This window comes from Fundulus heteroclitus, chromosome 4 (genome assembly GCF_011125445.2).
Source record: "Fundulus heteroclitus isolate FHET01 chromosome 4, MU-UCD_Fhet_4.1, whole genome shotgun sequence".
NCBI lineage: Eukaryota > Metazoa > Chordata > Actinopteri > Cyprinodontiformes > Fundulidae > Fundulus > Fundulus heteroclitus.
The window spans coordinates 37,600,591-37,627,055 of NC_046364.1; the positions used below are offsets into that span (position 1 = coordinate 37,600,591).

Sequence of the window (26,465 nt, forward strand, 5' to 3'; positions counted from 1 at the left end):
CGAAAGCAAACAAGTGTTTTTGATCTGGATTTAAATAGGTGGGACTTGTCAACATAAACTTTGAATTTATGCGCTACACTTTGTTTTGTAAAACATTGTCAGTGGCTGTAAGGTCTGTGCCCTCTGTGTGATTATGACACATTTGTTACTCACGTTATTTCCGACTGTGTGGCTCTCAGGTAGACACAGGCAGCGGTACGGGGTCACACTGGTGTCACACTGGTCTGCATGGCCGTGACACTCACATCTGTTTAGGAGACAGTGTGGTATGAAAATAAAAGTTATAACAAATACAGACACAGATCTTTAAACGTATGTTAGAGGAGTTTAAAACTTATTTAAAAAAACAAGTAAAACATTTTTTTATCAAAATGACAGAACTGAGAAAAATGCCCTTCCTTACAATTACTGTTCTGATTTATTGCGTAATACATTATCAGTTCAAATGAAAAGAGGTCATTCACAATAATAAATGCCACTACAAGCATTAACATATGACCGTTCTCTGATTAAAACACATGCTAACATTTCACACTAACACAAAATGTCTTGTTTACTCTGAGATTCAGTTATTGTTTTCAGTGTTCCCACAGCATTCCTTTATTGTTTTTGTTGACCACTTTTTCGTGAACCCACTTCCTCCGATGTGAACACACCAATAACAAGCGGGGCTGCAAACCATGCAATTCATAGAGCTATTTTTCAAGTTCTAATTATAAAGTAAAATTTGTAGGACTTCAATTGCCACATGTGGACCTGAAACTATAGGGTGCAGATCCCTGACTTAGAAGCACACAGCAACAATGTTTTACAGTATTTCTGTAAAGCCAAAAGACAACTAACATAGTTTTAATAATTTTAATCCACAGCAACATCAATCAAAGTAAGAATACTCGGTCCAGCAAGAGATCAGGTGACATGACACCAGAACTTAAGCAATTTATTTTATTTAATCCCTCAAATTCTATTACAAATCTTAAAGTAGTGAAGGAGATATTCTGGCAAAAAAACACACTGTATACATGGAAGGGGCAACTGATGTGCATCAATCAACGTAGAAAAGAAAAATCCAGCTGAAGGACATTGGCAATAGAAAATTTGTGTTGTTTGTTGTCATCAACAGCCGACCATTTTGTCATCATATCAGTATCGGATGATAAGTAAAACTGGGATAATCTTAACAGAGGATGCTTATTGCCATCTGTGTATGTGTTTCAGAAGAGGGAGAGGGTTGGCCAAGTGGTATTTATTTGGGAATGTGACAGCGATAGTGATGCAGCACAGAATTGAGGGTTGTTTAACTGAAGGAGAGAAGCAATGTCAGTGGTGTGCTTGTTTTTCATAGTGCCAAAAAGGGAGGGAAATATACATAATAAATATAAGTAAATATTGGTTAATGCCCATTTAACCAATTTTAATATCTGATATTAATATCAACTTAAATTTTGATATCTGAGCATCCCTAATAAAAAGTGTTTATTTCTCCTCCTATATTTATGTTTACATGCATTATAAAGAGTCAAGAAAAGACAGAGGAATAAAACAGAAAGAAGTGACACGGATGGATGAAGATCGCACAGATGAGGTTTCAGCAGCATTAAATCTCTGTTTCTCCTACTTCACTGTAACAAGCTACTAATTAAAACAGCTTAGAGGGAGGGAGAAGGAGAGAAAGAGAGATGATTGCCTCCTGCATAATCCTATAATTACCACAGTCATAAAAGACAGTCACTATGTCAGTCACAATGTCAGTCTAATGAAAAGATGTGTTCACAATTACTCTCAAAAAGCTCTGCTGAAACCCAACAGTCAGTGTGGAATATTTTTTCTCAACTGTGCTCATTCAGTTCTAACAAATCGGTTCTGAGGAGACACTTCAATATTTCATTTAACCAATTATGACACTTAGAGTAGCTTTGGTTGGAGAAGAGTGTCTGTTAACAGATATAAAGTGTGCAGCTTATAAAAACTTGCCAAAATGTTTTTTTTAATTTTAAATCATTTGTTTTCAAACAGAGTAGGAGTTTGTAGTATGTCTACCAAAAAATGTCATAAAAAGTAAAAGCCTTGTTTATATTTGAGGTTTGTCAGCTCCAGTATCTAGGTCTTGTCTTCAGTAGATCTACATATCAAAAGCTTAATTTTAACTGGAAATCAGACTCCTTCAACAACGTACAATGAAAGACAATATATCTCTGAAAAAATGTTAAGTTCCCACCTGCCACTGATTGTGATTTCACTGATGGCAAAGTGTCTGTGTAGCTGGTTGACCCCGACTGCTCCGGTATGGTATTGCCATTTCATGTGAATTCTGACCTGTGCAGCTAGTACCATCTCTTGCAGGGCAGGAGTTTTGTAGAAGTCGTTATATCCCGGTCTCAGATGTGGCTGTGCGGTCAGCAGACTAAAGGTGATGTTACCTCCTGAAAGTGGCAAATCACTGAGGGCCAGGAAAAGAAACAAGATATCAGTCAAAAAACATTTAAAAAAAATCACTCAATGTTTATAAATCGCAGTATTGAAACCCAATTATCTTTGAATAAAAACAGAATCTAAGCTTAATTTAGAGACACGCTGATCATGGTTATCCTGACTAATGCCAACTTTCAGGTCAAACATGCTGATTCTGGGTTTTTTTTATTACGAACTCAGACCATCTATTTAGTGCATTTTTTATTTTTTTATCAATTTATCCTACATCATTATTATTAATGAATGTGCATGTAATTCCTTTTTTCTCAAGTTACATTACAGAACTGTGGCAGAGGGTCAGCAGTGGAGAAAGACAATGACAACAACATGTCAAACAGTACATTATATAAAATATACATCAGACTTAAATGTGTGACTGCCTATTGTAAGTTACATACAATAGGCAGGTGTGTCATAATCTGCACTGTATGATCTACACTGCAAAATCTTGTTTGACATTTTAAACATAATTATCATACTTGTTTAGGGCTGCAAGTATTAAACATATTTGGAGAAATCATCTATCCCGAATGTAAAATGTTATGTATGCAAATTTATTTGCAATTCCATTTCAGTTTGCTAACATAACATCAACGTACAACAAAAACAAGGCTATAAAACAGAGACACAGGTATAAAGTCTGCTTCAATCTTTAAAAAATACACCTGTAAGATCAGGAGAAACAATTTATTTAGGTAATATTCAATAAATCCCCAGTGAGAAAATGAAGCAAATTGATATGTTGATGCAATTATAAAGAAATAAATACCTTATTTTGTTGACAATGTGAGGTTAAGAGGCTCTCATGCCAATTTTACTAATGTGTTCTGAGCCAAGAAAGGTTGTTTGTGGGATCATCTGTCAGTCAAGTGAAAAATTAACAATGACTGCATAATCTGCAATCTATTCATACCTGTTCCATCCATTGCCAACCAGGCACTTGATGCAAGGAATTCTGCCAAGAATCAGTGAGTGAAATTGTGGCAGTGCTTTTTTTCCAGCTCCAGTATTGTATCTGTTGCCAATTCAAAGCCTATTGCTGCATATTTGCCAAAAATACACAGTAGGTGGTTGGCTTGACAATACTTATAGTGATTGTGTCAGGGGGTATATATATATATATATATATATATATATATATATATATATATATATATATATATATATATATATATATATATATATACATATGATTCCTCTGATTACATTTGACCCAAGCTTTTTGTATTTATTTGATATTGCATGATATTATTTTCAAATATTTCTCAGAAAAAGACCTCATCATGCAAAGTGGTAAAGGTCTATAAAAATTGTACAAGACAAGATATTAATTCATTTAATTTGCTTTTTCTGTATGCACAGGTTCTCTGTGGATACTCATGCTTCCTCTCACAGTCCAAAAGCCTGATGGTTAGGTTAATTGGTCTCTCTAAATTGACGTCTGAATGTGTGCATGCATGGTTGTTTGTCCTGTACGTCTGTGTTGCCTTGTGACCTGTCAGGGGTGTACCACAACTCTCGCCCATTGAGGGCTGGAGATAAGCACCAGCCCCCCCAGTGAAACTGCATGGGTAAATGGTATAGATAATGGATGGATAGATTTGTAATAACTATGGTGAGTACTTCACACTAACAATATGGCAAAGAACAAACTGTTGTTCAAAGTTTTACACATGGGACAGGTGTCTTAATCATCACTGAATGTTTTCCACTACAAATTCTCAAAGGTTTAATGTTATTGCATTAGTATTACAACATATTATGACATTATACAACTGACAAGTTTATGTCTTGATGACAGTTTCAATTATGCTAGGCTTATAGCAAGAATATGCAATTGAAACTGTTAGATTATAAGCCTTTATCTATCAAGGTGTTGTAAAAACTAAATAATGCCCAATGGTTTTTAAAGACTGTCAAAAGACATGGGATTCTTCAAATGTTAGTCATTATAGTCTTCCCAACCTGGGCATCTGCAGACAGTTGACCGAGTCTGGTCTTGGTAGTGGTCCGCTGTTCTGCATATCAAACACATTGCAGTTTTTGGCCATATACTGCCAGTCCAACCACGGTTGTTCTGTCATAATACCAGTCTCAAGCAATGAAAAGTCGAGCTTTCTTCTCTGGATCAAAATCGACTCAGGCAAAGGTCCCCTGAACTGAACTATAACGTAGAAGACCTGAAATAAAAAGGGACAAATGTTAACAGGAACACCATATTAGAGCATGTATAAAGAGAATTGAGGCACAAATTTCATATCATATCATAAAATTATCCTAGATTCAATTGGTTTTGCTCCTTATGTGCATAAACCGACGCACTCTTGGCTCCATACTTTAGACCTTGTGCTGACATATGCCATTGATTGTGAAGAATTAACAGTATTTCCTCACAACCCTGTCCTATCTGATAATTTTTCAACAACATTTGAGTTTAATCTAACTGAGTTCTCCACCCCCAAAAAAGGGTTCCATTATATTAGATCGTTATCGGGTAATGCTGCATCAAAACTCAAAGAGTCTGTCCCCCTTTTATATCTTCAGTATTGCAGAAATGCCCTCCAGATGGCAGCAACGTTATTTCTTCCCATTCACAAATAGATGTCTTTGTTAATGGTGTGACTTCGTCATTGCATTCTGCATTCGTCAATGTAGCTCCCTTGAAAAAGAAGGTGATTATTCACAGGAAGCTGGCTCCCTGGTTTAATTCAGAGCTGCGTTCCTTGGAGCACAATGTTAGGAAATTGGAGAGAAAATGGCGCTCTACACACCAAGAGGAATCCTACCTAATCTGGAAAGACAGTCTATTGTATAAAAAGACCCTTTGCAGAGTTAGAGCATCATATTTTTCATCATTAATTGAGGAGAATAAAAATAATCATAGATTTCTCTTCAGTACAGTTGCCAAACTTACTCAGAGTCACAGCTCTGTTGATCCATCCATTCCTTTAGCTCTTTGCAGTAATGACTTTATGGGATTCTTCATAAATAAAATTGATTCCATTAAAAATTAAATAATTGGCATCCTCCCAAACATGATTACCTCGTCCTCAGTCCTCTATATATATATATATATATATATATATATATATATATATATATATATATATATATATATATATATATATATATATATATATATATATATATATTATTCACCAATGTCTAAAGCTCTGATGCCCTCACGGAGTAGATGCAATTTTGGAGAGACTAAGTCACAAAAACTTGGACATGTAGACCTGTATCTCTCTATCTAATTTTAGAAAAATCACATTCTAATATTAACAGTATCTTTTAATCTTACTTGTGAAAAGTTATCCCTCTAGCCCTGACGCCAATAGTCCGTCGATTTAAACAAAAATACACCGCACAGTGCTGAGGTATCATTAGTGTGTTCAGCTTGAATCAGCAGGTTAGGGTAGCAGGTCGACCGCCCCAAGATGGCGGGTGTAATTCCTGCGCCGCAACAGTCGCTCGCCACTGTGAATGTGGAAACACCCACCTACCCAATTTCTCTGATTGGCTCACTATACATCAGCCAATAATTGCTGAGAGGTTATCTCATCCTCCCTTCTCTCATGACAACATGCGCACGAGTCCTATCATGAAGTGAAAAAAAAAAAAGTTCATTGTGCGACTTGAGTAAGGTGCAGTAACGGGGTGTCGGCAATGATAACGGCGTTATAGTGACAGTCAAAGTAATTAGTTAGTTTACTCGTTACTGAAAAACGTAACAGCGTTGCAGTTTGTATGGTCTCCCTGTGCATGCACGCTGTATTTCAAGTGGTCCAGAGGAAAGAAGAAGAAAATAAATCTGTGTCCTAAAATTGAAAATTTAACTGTTAAAAGCCTACTGTTTGTATGAAATGGCATTTTATTTTAAATGTTACTTCTTGGCTGCCAATTAAGTAGAGCTGGGTGATATTTCTTAAAAATAAAATCTCAGATTTTATTATACCAAATCTGATAAATCGATTTCCCCCTCCTTTTTGTTTCACAAAAAATAAATTACAGATTATTTTTTTTAAAAGTGCTTTAAATTCAAGCATTTCATCTGGTAGTTGACCTCAATTTAAAGTGCAACTAAACACAAGCTGTGAAAAATGCTTGTAAAACAAGATGACGGCCCTGCCGTTATAAAACTATGAAAATATAACACTTCACTTCACTTCACTTGTGTAAATTTAAACTAACTTAAAAAAGTAAATGAGTACATGAAAGTGCCTCATATTATGGTAAAAATGTTTCATCTTTACAATATTTTGGCAGTAAATTTTACTACACATATATTCAGCAGTGCATGCTATTCATGGAAGCCCAATGAGTGAATTGGCAAAATAAAATCCAGATTTCCCAAAAATTATATCTAAATAAATTGTAAATTTGAATTAATCAATTAAATCATATTGTCCAGCTCTACATTAAGGTTTATTATTGAGAAAAAATAATACACTGCCACATCACTTACAGTGGAGTAGGTTTACATCACATAACCCATGTGTGCATGTTCGTGTGTATGAGTCTTATCTGCCACTCCAGTGGGCCAAGACTCTGGGTTACGCAGCAGGGAGTGCATTAAGCCACCAAGGCTGCAATAACCTACTCACATACAAACTCAAATACCCCTGACTTCAGAAAGTGTCTTTTATGTTGGGACTTGAGTTGAACAGCCACATGAGGACAGCTCCTAAAATCCTGCACACATATAGGCAGTAGCAGACTTCCAATCACAACAATACCTAAATCCAACAGTTTATATCTTTTGTTTGCCTTTCTGTTAGTCTCTGTCCTTACAGTCTTATATGGAACTATTTATTACATTAACAAACCCAAATAGTTGCATTTAATGCAATTAATATTTCAACTGTAAACTTTATAACAACACTATTGACTATCAAGTGAACTCTAATCATCACTATTGCATAAGTTACAGGTTCAAATGTTCACAGTGATCCAAACACATTAACATTGTTTAATACATTGTAATAAATAATTACCTAATTGCATGCAAATTATATTTATGCATGACATTTCTGGTGTATGGAAATGCTCAAAACTGTAAAGAGAATTACAAACAGATTATAAATTGTGTACAAAGGAGGAACTAATGAGTATTGTCCTGGTTTTCATGATGATAATGACAATGATAATGTGCAACAATAAAAGCTCATATTATATGATAGCAAAAAAAAAAAGCAACATAAAGTGTATTCATCCCTGGGTTAGATGTTAGATGTGAGCTGATTTTAAGGATACACAGAGTTAATTAAATCAGTGACCTAATTCACCCAACATGAAACAGCCCAAGAAAACAAACTGCATGGTTTTATGGATGGTCTCTAGCCAAGACAAAAGTAATAGTATTAAAGTTTCTGATCGCATAAAATTGTCGTGTATGAGTTGCATTACCTGGTATTGTCCATTAGCCAAATCCACTGTAACCGTGACTCCTTCATCCAGTTCTTGTAAACTCATGACTTTAGACAGCCACATGGTGCCCATGTCCTGGTCATTGATGTAACTAAGTGGATGAGCATTGAGGTTCAGTCTCAAGACCCTGTCATTAGTGGTGTCTTCAACAGCATTAGGAATGCAGTACCTGTACACAGTGTATGGCAGAAAATGTTATGGTATTTTTACCACATTATTTCTTCAGTTTAGAACTTAAAGCATGCCAAAAATAATTAACTCTTAAAATAACATTTTACCCAACTAAACAAACTTTATTGCAGTTCTATATTTTAATAAAAAATTACATTTACAATAAGTTAGACTATTTGTCGCATTGGCAAATTAATTGCATATTTAATTTACTTGGAAATTTGTTCCAAAACAATTTTTTTTTTTAAGCTGCTCTTACTAAAAACTTGGTTACTGACTAAGCTTTGCCTTTTGAGCCTTGAAATTAAACATTTTATTACATTTAATCATAAACAGCTGATTCTGACAGCACTAGACTGTGTCTAAATACATTAAATATCATGGTACTTCACCTCTCAACTAACGGGTGTACTCTGGGGTGGCTGGGAGGACAGCGACACTCAGATTGGACATGGAGCTTCGGCAAGACTCCAGAGTACAACTGGACTATTTCCCTGTTACCAAAGCAAACACCACATCAAACTTTAGTACAGCGTCTCTACAAAGGAGAAACTCTATTCACTTTTACGGGGGAAATTAAATGGACTTATTCACATTCTCTTTTGTAAAGAAATAAACATTGTAGCCTCACATTTTACCCCTTAATTTTGTCACACAGCTACAAAAACATCCATCTCTTTAATGCAGAACTAGTCATTCACATACAAAACTTCCAAATCAGGAGAGAACCATGAAGATATAATCTGAAAACTGGCTTTTGTTGGGTTGCAGTAGAACTGTATGCACCATCACACATATCACACTATTTGCCAGCTTGCCTCCATTACTACCTTTCTTGTCTGCTTAGAGGCTTTTTAGCTGTAAATCAGCAACATAAATTGCATCTTTGGCTCATTTTGAAATGTTGCCTGAAAACGGCTGTCGACCTCAATCATCTGACAAAATCTAAGAGCACCTGTTAATTGGTCATTGTGATGAATTCTTTAAAGAAGCACAGATCTAAATATTGAATGTCTAACTTAATTGGCTCCATTTTTAAAATTATTTTCTTTTTAATCACATCTCTGCTTTTGTTACATATTTATCTATATATGTATATCTATCTAGAATCTAGATGGATGTACATATATATCTATATATATATATATATATATATATATATATAGATAGATATTTAGATGTAGTTATGTAGATATGCTTATACACATACTGAGGTTTCTACCGTCTTCTTTTCAAGCAGTTGTTTATTACATTTCCTTCTTTCTATCCAACTCACCTGTTGGTCAATGTAGCGGGATAAAATCTAAAGTCCCACATGCGGCCAATGAACTGATTAGACCCTGGAGAGAAGCAGAGCAGAGTTGAAAAGAACATAAAGAAGGTGTTAATGGGTTTGTACTGAAAGCCGTAAGTGAGAGGATTTCACAGTATTTAGTAGATTATCTTATCAGTTTCTTGAAACCCACTAAGTGCGGCTGCCAACAGCTGCCTATAATGGCCAGGATGTCAACACAAAGCCACGCAGAATCAACCACAGACATCATTTGTCTCCACTAGAGAGCAGCGGGGCTTTAGAGGCAAACTCGGTCTAATGATGAAAGTCCAATTCAAGATGATCTGAGGACCATGAGGTATATCAAACTTTTTTCTGAACCCATCTTCTAGCTGAAAAGAAGTTTCATTTGTTTGTGATTATCAACTATTCAAAGCTCTACATAGACAAATACATATAAAACAAATCTTTGTATCTATAAAGTTGATATACACCAAAAGAGCAGATGCATTTATTATAGGTAATTCAGTCAGAATAAATATCACCAATTTTATCCAAATCACAACAAAAGATGAAGATAACTCTTTATTCATCCTAAAACTTTAATGTTTTATAAATAGCTTTCAGAACTATAACTGTGGACATGAAGGTTCTCTTTGTCTGAAAAACTGCTGCAAAAGTATGAATAATGTGCTACTGTAATAACTTCAAACACTAAAGCTTCAAATGTCTGTTTAACAAGCTTTAAAATGCTGGAATACCTCACACATAATGGTCAAATGTCTAGACACACATGGAGACACTGGCCTGAACACCAGAAACACTGTCAAACAAAACAAGTACAGTCAACTCTCTAAAACATCTCCAAACACAATGTAGATGTGATAGCACTGGACTGTAAATAAGAGACCCAGGGAGATGATGTTGATGATGCTGGCCCAAAGTAGAACAAAGCCCCTTTCTGTTCAACCAACTTCTTTCTAGTTTGACTAAGTCTTAGAAGATGGATAACGTCTCTAAGCGCCGACAGAACCCCTGCCATGTTAAGTCTGTGAAAGTGTGCATTTCTCTGTTAGTGGCTTTACCTTGTGGATTCCAAAAATTATCCTTGCTTTAGCAAACAAATGTGTGTAGTTTGTTAGTGTGTGTCTGTATTTACACTTGAGAGAGGCTTTGGTGCTTCTGCCCAACCACTGTATGAGTGTGTGTGTTTCGGGTAATGTTTACAGTGTGGCATGTGCATGGAAAACAGGGAGAGTGTGAGCGAGTGCTGTGGGATGTAAGTGTGCAGCCTTAGGCTTTGGCTCAGGATTTCTTTATCGTGTGGAAATGGGATTATACCTTCCACTGAAAAGCACTCTCCCTATTGTTACTGGGATGATGCAAGGTATAAGCCCTAATTCCCTACTCTGTGTAGGTCTCCTCTTTCTGTTTTAATTTTTGGTATTCAATTGTCTCTTCATATTTGGTTTTATATTGTTAGAAATCAAGGCAGCTACAATGGATGGATATAACAGCTATTAAAGTTGTATGTATGTAAGTAAATGTATTTATTAATAAAAAAACAATTGCATATTTTTTACATATTTTGCCTCTCAGTCATTAAATGTTTCACTAATAATTAATATTAAGGACACTCTTTGTTACTCTGATGAAATTTAGCAATTAAAAAAATCATTAATTTAGGGTCCTAGGGGTTTAAAAAGCAATCATTTCAGTTTCAGGTATTGCATAGAAGTACCATCAATTGTTACATTATTCCCTTGTCAGGCATCCACAGTATTACCTGCAGTCTAATGTGTTTGGCAACAGACTAACTTTGATTTTGCTACAGACTCAGACCATGAAGAGATAGAGTTTAGCTAACTCACTCATTTAGAATGTAGATTACTTGTATAACAAGCTTAAGTATTGATTACATTGTAAATCACAGTAATGCTCAATTTTATGATGTGAGTCAGCACTGCATGAATCAATAATCCAAAATATTTCTTTGCTATGACAATGTCAATATTTGAACTTGTCATTGGTTGATGGTCAACAGATTGTTTTTCTTATTCTGGCTTCCACAACAATGTGGTGAGTGGGACTTGCTCATCAGTTGCTATTTGTGTTTGTCCTTCCTTTTGCTATATTCCAGTCATACTGAAGAAGTCTTTATGTCTTTTGTTTTCTAACATGGGGACACCTAACTACAACATCCTACCTTTTTGCCACGTCAGCCCAAACGTGGCCTGCAGTGTCATCCACAGTTTATCACTCTCTTATAAGAGAGTGATAAACTGTGGATGACCCTCTGACGATTGATCCCCAATGCTGACCTAAAGTACCTGGTGCAAGTATCACAGACTACACAAAAACTTTAGCCACCAGAACACACCAATCTGTCAAAGAAACTCTCATGAAGGTGACAATTTAAAGGGTAAACAAAGATACCAGTTCGAGGAGTTAAAACAAGATATTCTCAAAAGTTGGACAGGTTAGATTTGTTTTTTGTGCTCCCCTACAATTAAAATACTTAATAGTATTTATCTCACAAGTGAACTTCTCAAATGTGATTTTTTGGGACAGTGTTTACTGTGCTTTTTTGAAGTTCTCATGTTAAGGGTTTGGAGTCTTGCAGATGATCCTATGTCCTACACTCTCCTTTGACTGGCTGTCAGCGACACACACTAACTCTGTGGGTTCTGTTTTAAATGTATCGTCTTTGGTTTTTTTTATGTTTCTCATCAGTAAATACCTGTGAATATGAATTAGTTTAATTCACAATAAGTTTGATGAATTACAAATGTATTCTTAGATTCAAGCAGCATATATTGGGATTTTTCTCTTGGGCCTTGGGTGATGTGTTATCTTTGATATTATTAACAGATACACTCCTCTTTTATTTTTCTGTAAACATGTTAAAAGTAAAATAATTCACGTCAGACTAATAACTATATTAGACTAATAATTACAATTATTGCATGTCACTTTAAATATGATAGCCTACAAAATATTGCATCCAAGGAGCCCTTTGTCATTTTGATGATATACATTTTGATGCAAGTACAACAGCAACAATGTTGAGCTATCCCCAGTTGCAATTTTCAGCCATTAGTTTTCACTGCATCCTACACACTGTAAAAGGCTGTCATGGACATTTAAAGCTCCTCTCCTGAGTACTTGTATTTTGAAATTCCAATAAATAGGTACAAAACTAAAAACAGACATTGTTGTTAATCGATACAGCTGATCAGTATTTGCATAATTAATCTTCAGATCAGAATTCCAGGCACTCCCCCTGGGTTCAACAACCTTCTTTTCACACACACACACACACACACACACACACACACACACACACACACACACACACACACACACACACACACACACACACACTTGCAGTGCACTGAGCCAATCACTCTCATTGATCAACCTTTCTTATGTGATCTTCAGCTGATCAGATGCTACCTGCTGTGAACTAGGAATCAATGGCTGATAAACGAGAACAAAAACACTCGTTTATCACTCTAGAGTTAAACGGATATCATTTTTCTCTCCGTTTCTCTGCTATTGACTTTGAAATGGCTCATAGGCCCCATGAATCAATCACAGATATGTGGTTAAAAGAAGATGAAGGCCAGAAAGAAAACAGAGGTGAAGTAATAATTGACACCATATTAAGATGAACAGATTTGATAAACCCTTAAGTATTTTTCTCTTTTAGGACTACAAAGCAGGAAAAAGGAAGTTAGTGTCTTTCAAAGAGTGTGACTGTAGAAATAATTACATATTTAATCTAATGTTCTAACACTATTATTAAGAAGAATGTGTCTTAAGAATACCCGTTGTATTACCCTATTGCATAAAAACATATTTAATACATTGTGTTGTTCTGCAACTTTGTAACAACAGAGAAGATAGGATCTCAAAACATTAAATGTTCTACACAAGACAATTTCTAGAGATCAGATAAAATTCTAATTATACATTCAAAAAGTATGAGAGCCATTATCAGCTATAAAACTATTTGTTTCATATAAAATAAAACCATGGAAATAGAAGTCACAATCTTTTTATATGCTTTATGAGACCTGTAGTTACTGTAACATATTAATGACAGCATCAGTTACAATCGATGCATTTTTTTACAAACCAATTTATATTGGCATTATGCTTTAAGCTGCTAAACATTATGTTTGTCAAAAATACATATTGTTTATTACTAACACAAAGGTAACCTGAAATCCCAGCTGACAGCACAGGGTTGGAGGTCAGAGACCTAGCACCACCATCATAATAGCCGTCAGCCTTTGATGTGGATGGAGGCCCTCACGAGTGTAAACAAACAATTAATCCACAGCTGACTTTTAGCTGTCTCAAGTATGAAGAGGAACTTGCCTCATCATAAGCAAAGTATGGAATCCTCAAGGTCTTGTGTGCATTGTGTTTAGGTGAAATAACGGGGGGGGGGGGGGGGGTTCAATACTGGCAGTGCAATTAAAATTAACTAAGCTTTTACCATAACTACAGTCAACATTAAGTTCAAAAGAATAACTTGAGCAATGACATAAGTACTTGGCTAGGGATTCTCCCAGAACAGCTGTAGCCCCTGTATTTTTTCTACAAAGTTTACCTTTTCCCTACTAGTTAGTCTTCACCATTAATTTGAAGTTTATTGAAAACAGTTAGGACAAGCAAGACAGCTCTGTGAAGAAAACATAACAGCAGTTTCTTGTTGCTGTGGTTTGTGAGAGTGATTATGTGCAAAGTGGGACTCTATAATAGCTTGTAAACGTTTTTAGATATTTTGTCCATATGTATTCACCATGTAGTTGTTAAATATCTCCACTTTGAAAACCAGGAGAGGTGAGACTGTGAAGTTCCTCTATGTCTAAGGTCATGAATCTCATCTAGAAAAGGCAGGACCGTATCAGGGGTGATTATTTGATCAAGTCAATGATGTCAAGTGTCTTGTTGGATCTGAGGATGGAGTGCGAGATGAATAAACAGAGTGGAACTCTGTCTGCCAGAATGTGGGGCCTGTGATCATTAGTTTTATTGAAAAAACAACTGAACTGAAAGTTCTGGATGTAATCATAATCCACATTATCCAACTCATTCTGGGGTATTCCAATGGGAAACCTCCAAGTGAATTGCCCAGGAAGTATTATGCTCAGATGCACACAAAACCTCAAATGCAGAAGCTCTACTCCAAACTCCCCTTAGATGACAGAGTTCCTCACCTTATCTCTAAGGCTAAGCTTGGCCACCTTTCAAGGAAGCTTGCCTAAGCCACTTCCACCTCATTAATTGAGTCATTATTCATATCTCATAGTCAGAGTTAAAAGCTGGATCCTAGACCACCAGATACAATCGGAGCATTTATTTTATGATTCTTCCCCACAGACCTGAATGAGGCCCACATTATAGCACAGCAAAGCCCCAATCTTTCTATCCACCTCCCTCTCCATTCTAACCTAACATAACCTGTGAACATAACACCAAGATACTTAAACTCCTCAATTTGAGACAGACTAATTTAAAGCCCAAAGGAAACAATCAATAATTTTCTGGTTGAGAATCATATAGTTGGATTTAGAGAAGTGGAGTCTCTTCCTAGCTGCTTTACATCTGGCTGTGAACCTCTTCAGTGCACGTTTGAGGACACTTAAACCAAATTATCCACAAAAAGTAAAGCTGAAAAGCTTAAGTTTCCAAATCCGACACCCTCCTCTCCATGAGAAGACATTGAGATCCTCCCTGTGAACATCACCGATATGCCTAAAGACAAGGTGCAGCCCTGTTATTTGGTAGGAGACCTACTCCTACCAAATAAGCTCAACATTGAGCTGAGTATGTGGAAACAGCTTTTGCTTAGGTTATACAGAGACTGGGTGGTCTTTAATATCATTGAGACATTGCTGTAATCCACCAGAACCGAAAATCTGATAATTCAACTAGAGCTAGACACAGAGTTGCATTTAAAAAACTTACTGAAAAATAAAACAAATAAATAAAAAAAGTGGTGGTGGCAGGTAAGAGTCCAGGGTGAGGAGGAGACAGGGAGTACTGATGACGGCAGGCTGCTCACAGCGGGAGATGACAGGTTGATTAGGCTGGAGGCAGATAGGTCCTTGAGATGAGCAAGGGTCATACAAGGGTAGGCAGGCATGGGAAAGCAGACAAGAACAAAGGGCTGGGATCAAAATAGTTCAAAGTTATGTCCAGCTGTCATAGCACCGATGACGTGTCTGAGCAAGGGTAAGGTGAGACAGGAGAATCCCCAAATGAGAAAATAGGGTCAAGTTCAAAGGGTGCAGACAAGAACAGTGGACAGCAACTTACTAAATGGCTTTCGATAATCTGGCAGCTACTGGCTGTGAGAGGCAGGCAGGTATATAAAGAGGCTATCGGGTGAAACTAGTGAAAGTAATCAGGAGAATGACAGGTGAATCTACTCACTCTAATTAGCAGAGTGAGTAGACAGAGTGGCAAACAGCCAGCCAAAAAAGTAGTAGATGACAGAACCCACACTCCCCCCTCAATGGTGGATTACCTCGCTCCCGAAAAACATAACCAAAATCTATGCAAACCAGGCAGATGGAGGGGGCCTTTGAAGGAGGGAAAGAGTTCGGACGACCCAGAGGTTGTCCCCAACCCTGACCGCTGGCTTGAGCCTGACTGATTTAAGCTTGGCGGGCTTGGTCTTTGGACATAGATTGGCATCTGGCGTAACCTGAGGCTTAGCGTCTGGTGTAACCTGAAGCTTGGCAGATGGGAATCCATACAGCAGCTCTGGTGACGGAAAACCACACAGCAACTCAGGAAATGGGAACCCGCATAGCAACTTACGGTACTTACAATCACAGCAGGGGCCAGTGTGCTTGGAGTCATGATAAGGCCCTTGGTGTTGAGGTCATTGGATGGGTTCAAGACAGTCCTCAGCAACAGAAGGTAATTCAACTTGGGTTCCGTTGTCAAAGTACTCAGGAGCTTGGGTAGGAAGTGGATCAAGCTAGACACCCCACTCACCAAACCCAGGGAAGGTGGACTGCTGCAGGTCCAACCGGACTATCTCTCCACAGAAAACAAAAACGTGGACAGAAGCTGAGGCGTCCTCCAGATACACAGTAATGTGAGCAGAAGCTTAGGTGTCCTCCAGGCCCTCAGAGATGAGAACAGGAATTGAGGTATCCTCCGGACCCTCCAAGACGAGAGCAGGATCTGAGGTGTCCTCTGGAGCCCCTGTGGTGAGAACGGGAGCAAGACCTCTTCTAGACCCCCTGTGGCATTACCAGAAACTTTGAAATCAGCGACAGAATGCTGGGAAACAGGACATGATGGGCTGCAATAAAAAGCTCTTAATGCTGCTCTATAATTTTCCTCCAGGTCCCTAATCTTCTCCTCCAAATATTGTGGTGAATTCTGAGAAGTGCATTCTTTGAGCCTCCTGATGACGTGAGCTTAAGTCCTAAAAAAATCTCATCAGGGGTGGCAGCAGAGAGACGTGCGGAAGGAGTCCAGGTTGGATCAACGGCAGCAGGAAAAGAGGCGAATCCTGCGGGACTGGGAGAAGACAAGGAAGTAGCAGCTTAGACCGTGGGAGCAGGCAGGGACTGGAGAGCCTCTTCCTGACAGCGTTGACCCAAGCAAGAAGAGGCAGAAACAGGTGGAACCTATGTGGGGACAGGCTCAGGCTGAGCCAAATGAATTAGGTGCACAGCCAAAGGAACAGGATAGGAACCGGCAAGCTGACTTAGGCGTCTCCTGTGACAAGGGGATGACGAGCTAGTATCCACAGCAGCCAAGTTCAGTGGTTGAGAGGAGTGGTCCTCCAGCAAGTCTGCTGAGCAATGCAGCTACTTCTCTGCTTCACGAGACAGATACTGAAAAAGATTTGGCCAGGAAGCTCCTCTCGAGCAGGAGCGGGCTGTGGAGCGGTGACAGGTGGAAGAGATGGGGACTGGAACATGAAGATGGGAGCCGGCCTCCTCGGTGGCTGTTCGTGGCAGCGTCTCGAGCCAGTGCCGGGAAGAGGAATCAGCGCAACCTGTATCCCTCGAGCAAAACCACCTGCACCGCAACAGGTGAGTCATTCTCCTTATCATCCCTCATAAACAAATGCATGACAATGGAAGTTGTTGAATCTCTATCTCGATAAGAGATGTGTGCACAAATGTGTTACACTTTTTGGAACACTGAAGACATGTTGGCACTCCATGTATATGTGACTAAAAATATTTTCAAATTTTCTGCGACTATTTTACAAAAAGTTGAGCCATTTAACCTAAAAATTAACCATTTCCAGTGGGAATACCATTAATCATTACATTCATAAAAAAAAAACACATTCTTACCATTGGAGCTAAGTCCCACCCACATGGCGCCATACTCGCTGATATCAGAAAGTGTGCTGATCAGATGTTTTGTGTCAAAGGGTGTCCCATCCTCCTCAAGACCATCCAGGAAAAGACTTGCACTTTGGTCATAGATCTGTAGATAACATAAAACACAGTGGCAAAGATTTTAAAATGTGTTAAAAATGTGCCTTTATTAGGAAATACAAATTATAATGACCAAACTACAAAACAATAAAGTGCTCTATTATTGAGTGCCTTTCAAATTACGGAAATATTTCATTGAGATGACTAAGCTGTCGAAAATAACCTGGGAAAAAATGAACCAAGAACATGAGTTACTTCTATAATTCAACTCAAGTGTTTGTGTGTAGGTGCTTTTTCAAAAGGTTTCTGCACACTTTGTGTACACATTTATGATTGTGTGTGTGGCAACATGTGAATTATACATTCAGCTAATCTTCCAGCTCATTTTCCAGGTAGCAAAAAAGCCGCAGGCTCTGCTGCAAGAGCTGCAAATTAGCTTCCTGTTTGACCAAAATTCTCCTCTCCACCCCGTTCCTCTTTTCCTTTCCCTTCTAGATTGGCTCTATGAATATAAAAAAATGTGCATGGTAGAGAACACTGTCAAAGCAGCAGCAGCTTCCTTTCACATCAAACTGAGGACAAAGGGAAGATACTTCTATGAGAGGGACACCCACCATCCATGCACACATCGTCCTACTACCTCCAATCCCCCCGCACCCCCAAAAAACTTAAATGTGCTCAAGCCATCAGTTCCTTTACTCCAATTTCCAAATCCTGTACTTGAGAAACACACTGTGGGAGCACTGATAAATGTAACTCCCCCTGTTTTACTGGAATCCCCTTCTTCTCCCTCATCATCTTCTCCTTTCTTCTGCTGTAGTCCACCTTGCTTTGTCCTTTCTCCTCATCAGGAGGTTACTTGCTTCCCTCACCTTTTTACTGTTTTTTTAGTTTATTCCACTCTTTTTGCCGTATTCAGTTTTCTTCCTGTTTTTTATCTCCATTTTATATCCTCTCCACTCTCAGTGCACTACTTCCTCTTCTCATCTTCGTTCTTGTCTTTTTCCCTCATGTTTATCTTGCCCTGTCGTTCTCACTTGTTGTCAGCTCTTTAGGGGAGTTGAAAAGGTGTGAGGAGGGAAATAAGTCCAAGTCAAAAAACGCCTTTAGGGGATGAAGGCAGGCCCAGACAAGTGTCTGCCTCTCAGAGGATAGTTAAGACGCCCTGACAGACACTTTCATGATAGCTGATTGAAGACTGGCAAGCGCATAAGAGCACAAGAAAGCATGCGGGAGTGAATATTAAAAAAATGGAAGAGAAGGAAGACAGGAGGGAGAAAAAGAAAAGTCAGAGCACAGAGAAGGAGCTCGAAGACGAAGCCCTCTTTAGGAATCTCTGAGCCAGAGCAACGTGACTCTTGGGGAGATGTGAGGGACTTGTCAGGCTTGATGTAAATGAGTCCTGAAGCACTCCATCTTTCTTAGCCACCACGCACCCTTTGAAAATCTCCTTTGTTAGTGTTCACAACCATTTTCCTTCCATTTTCTCTCTCTTTTCTTCTGTCCAGTATTTGTTTTCTTTTTTTTACTTTTCTCTAATTCTCTGTTTCATTTGCCAAGTTTTTTTTAAAGAAAAAAAGCCATTTTGCTGCTGGCAATTAAGTCTCATTTCAACTGTGTCCACCACGTCTGGGAAAGTTCAGAAAATCAAGTATTTATCAGGTACAAAAGAGACCAATCAGAAATAAAAAAAAATGTCAGGACTTTTTTTGTCAGGGCTCTTAAAAGAGCTTAATTTACCAAACCTAACTCAGGCATTCAAAACAGAAAACTTAAGCATTAGCTGACCTAAGCTCATCCTAAAATCACATTTTCAAAGTTTTCAGATGGGAGGAACAGCAATAAAGACCCGTCAACTTTAGTGAGAAATGGCTAGTAAAGCTTTACGTATGTATAGCAAAAGCCTTCCATATTTTTAGGGTGTGGAAATTATTAAAGCTCCTTTTTTTCAAGTAATTTATGGTTTATTGTTATTTGCTTAAGAGGGACAGTGTGGCTTGATGATCATTTTAAATAACTCAAATGTACATGCTACCAATCTCAGCCAGAGTCTGACTTAAATGTTGTTGGACCTCTGCCATGTTTTATAGGCAGAAACCCAAATAAAATTAGTCGCTAGAATATATTTAAAAAATATTACAATCTCTATATAAAATACATTATAATATATATTATAAGAAATGGGGTAGCAGCTTCAGTAGGGAGGCCCAGACGTCCCTCTCCCCGGCCACTTGGGCCATCTCCTTCAGGGGATTCCCAAGGCGTTCCCAGGCCAGCCGGGAGACATAGTCCCTCCAGCGTGTCCTGGCTCTCCCTCCTAAGGCCACCAAAATGAGGCTCACTTTCATGACAAAGTGTGTTGTCTGATGCATGAAAACATAACTCCTGAACATGCCCAGAGGAATAATAAATGTAAGGTTCACCAACATGTATGTTTTTAGAGTGTCCTGTGTATAAAGTTGTGGATAGTGTGCAAAGTGATGAAAACGTGTGTCCACTTGCTGACATATGATACCACTACTACATTTGACTATGGTTTTGGGAAACATAACAAAAAAAAAACGATACATTTCTTTGTTAGTGCTGATTTCACAGTCATCTTCTGGATTCTGCCAACCCCTGCGGCTGCGCAGTAATTCAGAAAATTTAAAAACAATGCAATGTGTCTACATTGCAAAAACAATTTGCAATAATACCCTGACTATTGTACTTACTTTACTTTACAAAGTATTAGTTCTGCAACGGCCAGCTTACCTTGTCCATTAATCTGGTAAAGTTTATTATGGAGTAATACCTAAACTTTTACTTACATTAAGTTTAGTAGAAACTTGTTTAAGCTGCTGGTTCCAACTGATTATGTGTACATACAAACCCATAAATTCACACAAACGTGCAGCTTTCAAAGAACAATTTCCAACTTACAGATTGATAAGTTTATTATGATATGTTTAAAAAAAAAACACTTTAGATATTTTTAAAGGTCCAAATGAATGTATTGCTTTCAAACTTTGTGTGGCCCATAGAGAGGGGCAAACCCTAACCCTTTCAAGTTCTAATGTTTTTCTTGTTGTATTATTTGCTTTACCTCCATTCCTTTATTTTTCTTTAAAAGGCTTTGACAAGAAGGTCCTGCAGAGGGTTATAAAAACGGCCCAGAAAATTGTCGGCTGCCCTCTGACATCCCTGGAGGAGACCACCAGATGCCAAAGGAGGTCCTTAAGACATATTCAAAGACCCCTTCCACCCAGCACATCACCTGTTTGCACTGATGCCTTTTGGCAAACGCTACAGGTCGATGCAGGTTCACACCACCACACTAAAGAACAGTTTTTATCCTTGGGCCATTAGATTCTTAAACACTCCTGGTCTTCCAGAACATTGACTGCCCTCCCTGGAGATCATGTGCAATCTAATATTTATTTATTTATTTATATACACCACACACAAACATTCACATACGCTTGCACTGTAAGTCCAATATAAAAAAAAAAACTACTGCAATAATGTGTTTTGAAGGATAACTGATTTGTTTCTGTTTTTAATCATTCCTCATTAATGATCTATTTTTCATTCATTCTCTCTTTCTTTTGTTAATTTTATTGCAACAAAGGAGTAATTCCTGTAATTTTGTTGCATATGGCATATGACAATCAAAAAGCTATTACTATGAGTTGGTGTGTACATAAACAACGCAATACAAATACAACCGCCTTGGCTTCATGTGTATTTTTATGTTTTCTTCACAGACCTTGTTTAAGTCTGTTACTTTCTGGTGTGCAAACTAACCCCCTGGCAATGCACCTAAGCCATTCTAAAAGCCCCAGAAAACTGTGAATGGAAAGCTTTTAGTGATCAGTAGACTGGCATTTTGACTAAAGCTCCTCTCAATTTTCCTTATCCTGCCAAGCCATGGCTTGGTACATCTTGTTGACAACAGTCTTTCCTCCAAAATTATATTGGTAGCTGTAGGACACAGAAAAAATGGAGATAAAAAAATCATCAAAGCACTGTTGTTCTATTTATATATTATCCAAAGCTGTGTTTTTTTTTTCTTAGAATTGTTTGTCTTTGAGGTTGAAAGTTAATTGTAAAGCTTAAATATATTAGTTTTATGATAAGCTCTCTGATTGCAGGAGTCCATTGCTGGATGAGATTTGGGCTAAGTTTTAAAGGGTCTGGTTGCTTTTTTTGGGTTGCTGCAGCAGCTAATACTCTGAGGAAACACTTGTAGAGTGATGGTTCCAATTTAAAAAAAACAAAAAAAAACAACAACAACAACACAGGACCACACTGTGTTCTGCCACTATTGTAAACATGCTGCTCTTCTTCAGAAAGATTATTGTAGGGTGATGTGGAAGTGGTGCAATATCAGTATCAAACTGGGTTTACCCTTGCAATTTTTGAGCTGGTCAGGGGAGTCAATTCTTTTGGGGTGCAGGGATGTGGAGTGGCTGAGTCTATTCTGTTGGTATATTGTTCCTGTATAACCAAAACAAGACCTGTGTCCATAACCTTGGCAGAATCTTTTGTTAATTTTCTATGGTTGGATGTAGGACTGCAACAACCAATCAATAAAATTGCTAAAAAATGTATTTTCAAATCGACAATTAAAAGCACTGACAACAAATTTCATCATTCACTTGTTTTTTCACACTAATAATGCGTCCCTCACCATGTTGCACAGCTGTTAACCTCACCTGGAGGCGATCGTCAATGCTAGCCAGCTGACTGGCTGCATACTTACATAAACAAAGCCAAGCGGAGGCAGAGTGGAGGCGGCTTTTTCATATAATGCTTTTTTTGTAGTAAATTCTACAAATGACGACACAGAAAACACAGCTCGAACCATGTCCTCAAAAGATAGGGAGCATGTTGCGCTTAACAAAACCAAAAAATAAGTAACATGTGAGATTTGATATCGCACAAGAGCACCACAGTGATACAGGATCTGAGACAACACGGAGTCATTGATGAGGGCGATGGGATCTCAACAGCAGGATAGGTCATTACAATATCTGATATTTCCATTTCGAAGTGTGGAAACGCCAACAGCGCTTGGCTCGTGGCCTGTGAATGGAGTCTTGCACGTCTGGAGTCGTGCTTCTGGGTGCCAACTCAATGTCAGTTTGGTACCTCGTCTAATGCGGCTGTTAGCTTGTTAGCCTGTTAATGAAAGGAGCTTGTTTACATGTGCAACATTCCTTACTCAGGTAGAAATGTGTTCAGATTAAAATAAAATAAAGTATTTTGAATGCACCCTTTATATGGGCTAAAAATAAAATAATCCAATCTTGACATGCTTTTACTTGCACCAAGTTTTATTCAAAGTAAATACTCTGACATTAGCAGGGTTGTTGAATTTCCATGAAACAACAAAGTTGCTACTCAGAACACCTAAGTAGCAACTTTTTGTGCACTTATTAGCTCCGTCAGTCCAAATGTTGTATTTAGGAAAAAAGGAAGGAAATGTTTTCTTGTCCGATTCATCAATTAATTGTAAAAATAATTGACCGATTAATTGATTATTAAAATAATCGTTAGTTGCAGCCCTAGTTGGATGCCATGAGGACTTCCACTTCCATAATGAACATTTGTTGTTTAAATGGACATAATCTCAAAGCATAGTTGATGGAGAAGTTGGTCATCTCAAACTATGACACAGGATTCTGTCTTGCATCAATCACCCACACAACCCGAGTTTAAGTGAGTCAGAATGCATGGATTGCAACATTAAGGACATGAACATAAAATGATTTTGACAGTATAATTTTCAATAAAAATACATTAAAAAACAAGTAGATAAGCTCTTTTAGCCTTGATGCCATTTTTGTATTAAATTTAATTATTTAATCAAAAAATACCCAGCTAACCATAAGTATTTCTATGTATCGCTTCATAGAAACTATGGCAGACATAATGACTTGGTTTAAAAATATTTCCTCATTTGATCAGGAAAAGTATAGATTACTGTTTATGAGTTAAAGAAAAGAAGCCAAAACTGTCACGATCCCCAGTGGTTTGATTACTTCTTACAGCTCCCTAGTATTTATGGTTTACACTTTTAGTATTCTCCTTAGATCCTTGTTTCTGCCATTAGTTTAGTTTCTGTTCAGTATTTACGTTAATAGTGCATTCTCCTATCTAATAGATTTGAATCCTGTTTTAGTTAACTTCTGTTCTTTATGATTTCAGTAGTTCTGTTAGATCTTTACTTCCTGTATGCTCTCTCTTAGTTTAGTTAGTTTTTTTCCCTGGTGTCTGGCCATTCTCATGTTCCCTGCTAGATACTGTTATCCCTCAGCTCATTACCCACCTTTCTGCGTATTTACCTTTTCGTGAAAATGAAATGATGAAATGATGAGTTTTGTTGTAATCAGATGCAACATGTTTATTGTCATAAACTATTCCTATTTATTTCTTCTCCCCTGCTTTTAATTCCTCCTCCATCTTCAACAAATGTTGGTCTCCCATCCCTTGTAATTATCTAAAGGATGAAGTGCAAGATGCCACTCATCAAGCCATTCTCCACTTGGCCCTCAATATATAAGCTCAAGACCAAGACTAACTTGTACGTTCTCCTTATCTTATTATTAATGAACTACACTGCCTGGCAAAAAAGTCAGCACCAAAAAACAGGTCACACACTCGTTGGACCTGCCTCTAGCTTTGATTACAGCACACATTCACTGTGGAATTGTTTCGATAAGCTTCTGCAATGTCACAAGATTTATTTAAACAAAATAAATCTTGTGAGTTTGCCCGCCAAGCAAAACCTTCTCCGGCACATCCCAAAGATTCTCAATGGGGTTAAGGTCTGGACTCTGTGGTGGCCAATCCATGTGTGAAAATGATTTCTAATGCTCCCTGAACCACTGTTTCACAATTCAAGCCTGATGAATCCTGGCATTGTTATCTTGGATGGAATAACCTGGTCATTCAGTATATTCAGGTAGTCAGCTGACCTCATTCTTTGAGCACATACCATTGTTGAGAACCTGGACCTGACCAACAGCAGCAACCCCAGATCATAGCACTGCCCCCACAGGCTTAGACAGTAGGCACTAAGCTTGATAGGTGAATCACTCCACCTGCCTCTCTTCTTACCCTGATGCACCCATCACAAGGTAAATCGGGACTCATCAGACCATATGACCTTCTTCCATTGCTCAAGAGTCCAATCTTTATGCTCCCTAGCAAATTGAAGCCTTTTTTTATCCGGTTAGCCTCACTGATTAGTGGTTTTCTTGAGGCTACACAGCTGTTAAGGCCCGATCCCTCGAGTTCCCTTTGCATTGTGCATGTGGAAATGCTCTTTCACTATTAAACATAGGCCGGAGTTCTACTGTTGTTTTTCTACAATTTGATTTCACCAAACGTTTAAATGATCGCCGATCATGATCATTCAGGATTTTTGAGACCCCACTATCCTTCCAGTTTTTAACAATACGTTGGACAGTTCTTAATCTAATTTTGGTAGTTTCTGAAATCTCCTTAGATGTTTTCTCTGCTTGATGCATGCTGATGATGTGACACCTTCTGAAACAGACTGACATCTTTTACACAACTACAGGATGTGTTGTTCAACATGGTTGTTTTAAGAAATGAGAACCAACTCAATGCACAAGTTGGGGTTAAATAACTTGTTGCCTGCTGAAACTAAATCACCATGCAGTAATGCATGCAATGGGAGGCTCGTACCTTTTTGCTTAGTTAAATCCAGGTGGTGAGTTCTTTTGTTGGCCAGGCAGTGTATGTTCACTTCAGTCAATCTCTGCATTTAAGTCCCTGACAAACTGAAACATGACAGTCGTGATCTCCCACAACATTTTTTGTCATATATGGGAGGGATGACCTTTTTCACAATCTGGCTTAAACTGTGAATAAAAATGTGGATTTAGCTTTGTCAAAACTTTACGTGCTCCTGTTCAATAACAGTTGTGATTCAGTGTAAACGTTCTAGCTAAATAATCTTAAAGTTCACATCCAAAGTTTGTGTGCTTTTTTTAAAGTGTGAATTCATTCTTTAAAATGCATATATTCCAGTGGGTGTAATTAAAGCCATTCTCCTCATCTTAAGACATCTCTGACCAGAATGTTATGGCATTTCTTTGAAGAAAAAATGGCTAGTGGATAATTTGAGATTTTGTTCTTCCCCTTAGTGAATCAAAATGACTGAGATTTGAAACTTAAAATTGTCTTAATGAGTAAACAGATTATCACTTTTGTGTTGTTGGACACATTGTCACTTTTCATTTTATATTTATTTCTCTCCTGCTATTGCCCTGCCGCTAGTTATTCTGACTTCAGGCCTCTCCCTGCCTGTCTAGTCATACTTCACCCCCCCAGTGCTCGCCTTAACCCACAATGAACTGTTAGCAGCTCTGATGTACAGCCAATATTCTCTGTATCATATTAACACAACTGCAGTGTGTGAAGGAAGAGATAGAAAGGGGACGTGAGGTGGGAAAGGATAAAGAGAGAGAGTCTACAGAGAGGAGACACATTTGTTCTACTCATCTCAGTGCTAAAAGATACAATTACCTCTCACAGCATATTATCCATGTTTTATACCAGCCCAGGGCCCTATGCCTTTGCCTTGCCACGCTTACCCCATGTAAGGCCCATATTTTAACACTAGCTATGACAGTTTATTTAAGAAAAGGAAATTGTCCCCTGGGAGATGGAGA

General features: G+C 38.0%; 1 protein-coding gene across 1 annotated transcript in view; it reads right to left on the reverse strand.

Moving 5' to 3' along the window:
• The window catches only part of ush2a (Usher syndrome 2A (autosomal recessive, mild)), a 292,843-nt gene that overhangs the window by 248,344 nt on the left and 18,034 nt on the right, over positions 1-26,465 (reverse strand). Inside the window, exons 6-12 of the mRNA XM_036135732.1 lie at positions 17,692-17,827; positions 9,350-9,413; positions 8,466-8,567; positions 7,882-8,071; positions 4,438-4,652; positions 2,219-2,440; positions 154-247 (exon numbers count right to left, since the gene is read on the reverse strand). Coding sequence (XP_035991625.1) covers positions 154-247; positions 2,219-2,440; positions 4,438-4,652; positions 7,882-8,071; positions 8,466-8,567; positions 9,350-9,413; positions 17,692-17,827 — 1,023 coding nt within the window. The remainder of the gene's footprint in view (positions 1-153; positions 248-2,218; positions 2,441-4,437; positions 4,653-7,881; positions 8,072-8,465; positions 8,568-9,349; positions 9,414-17,691; positions 17,828-26,465) is intronic.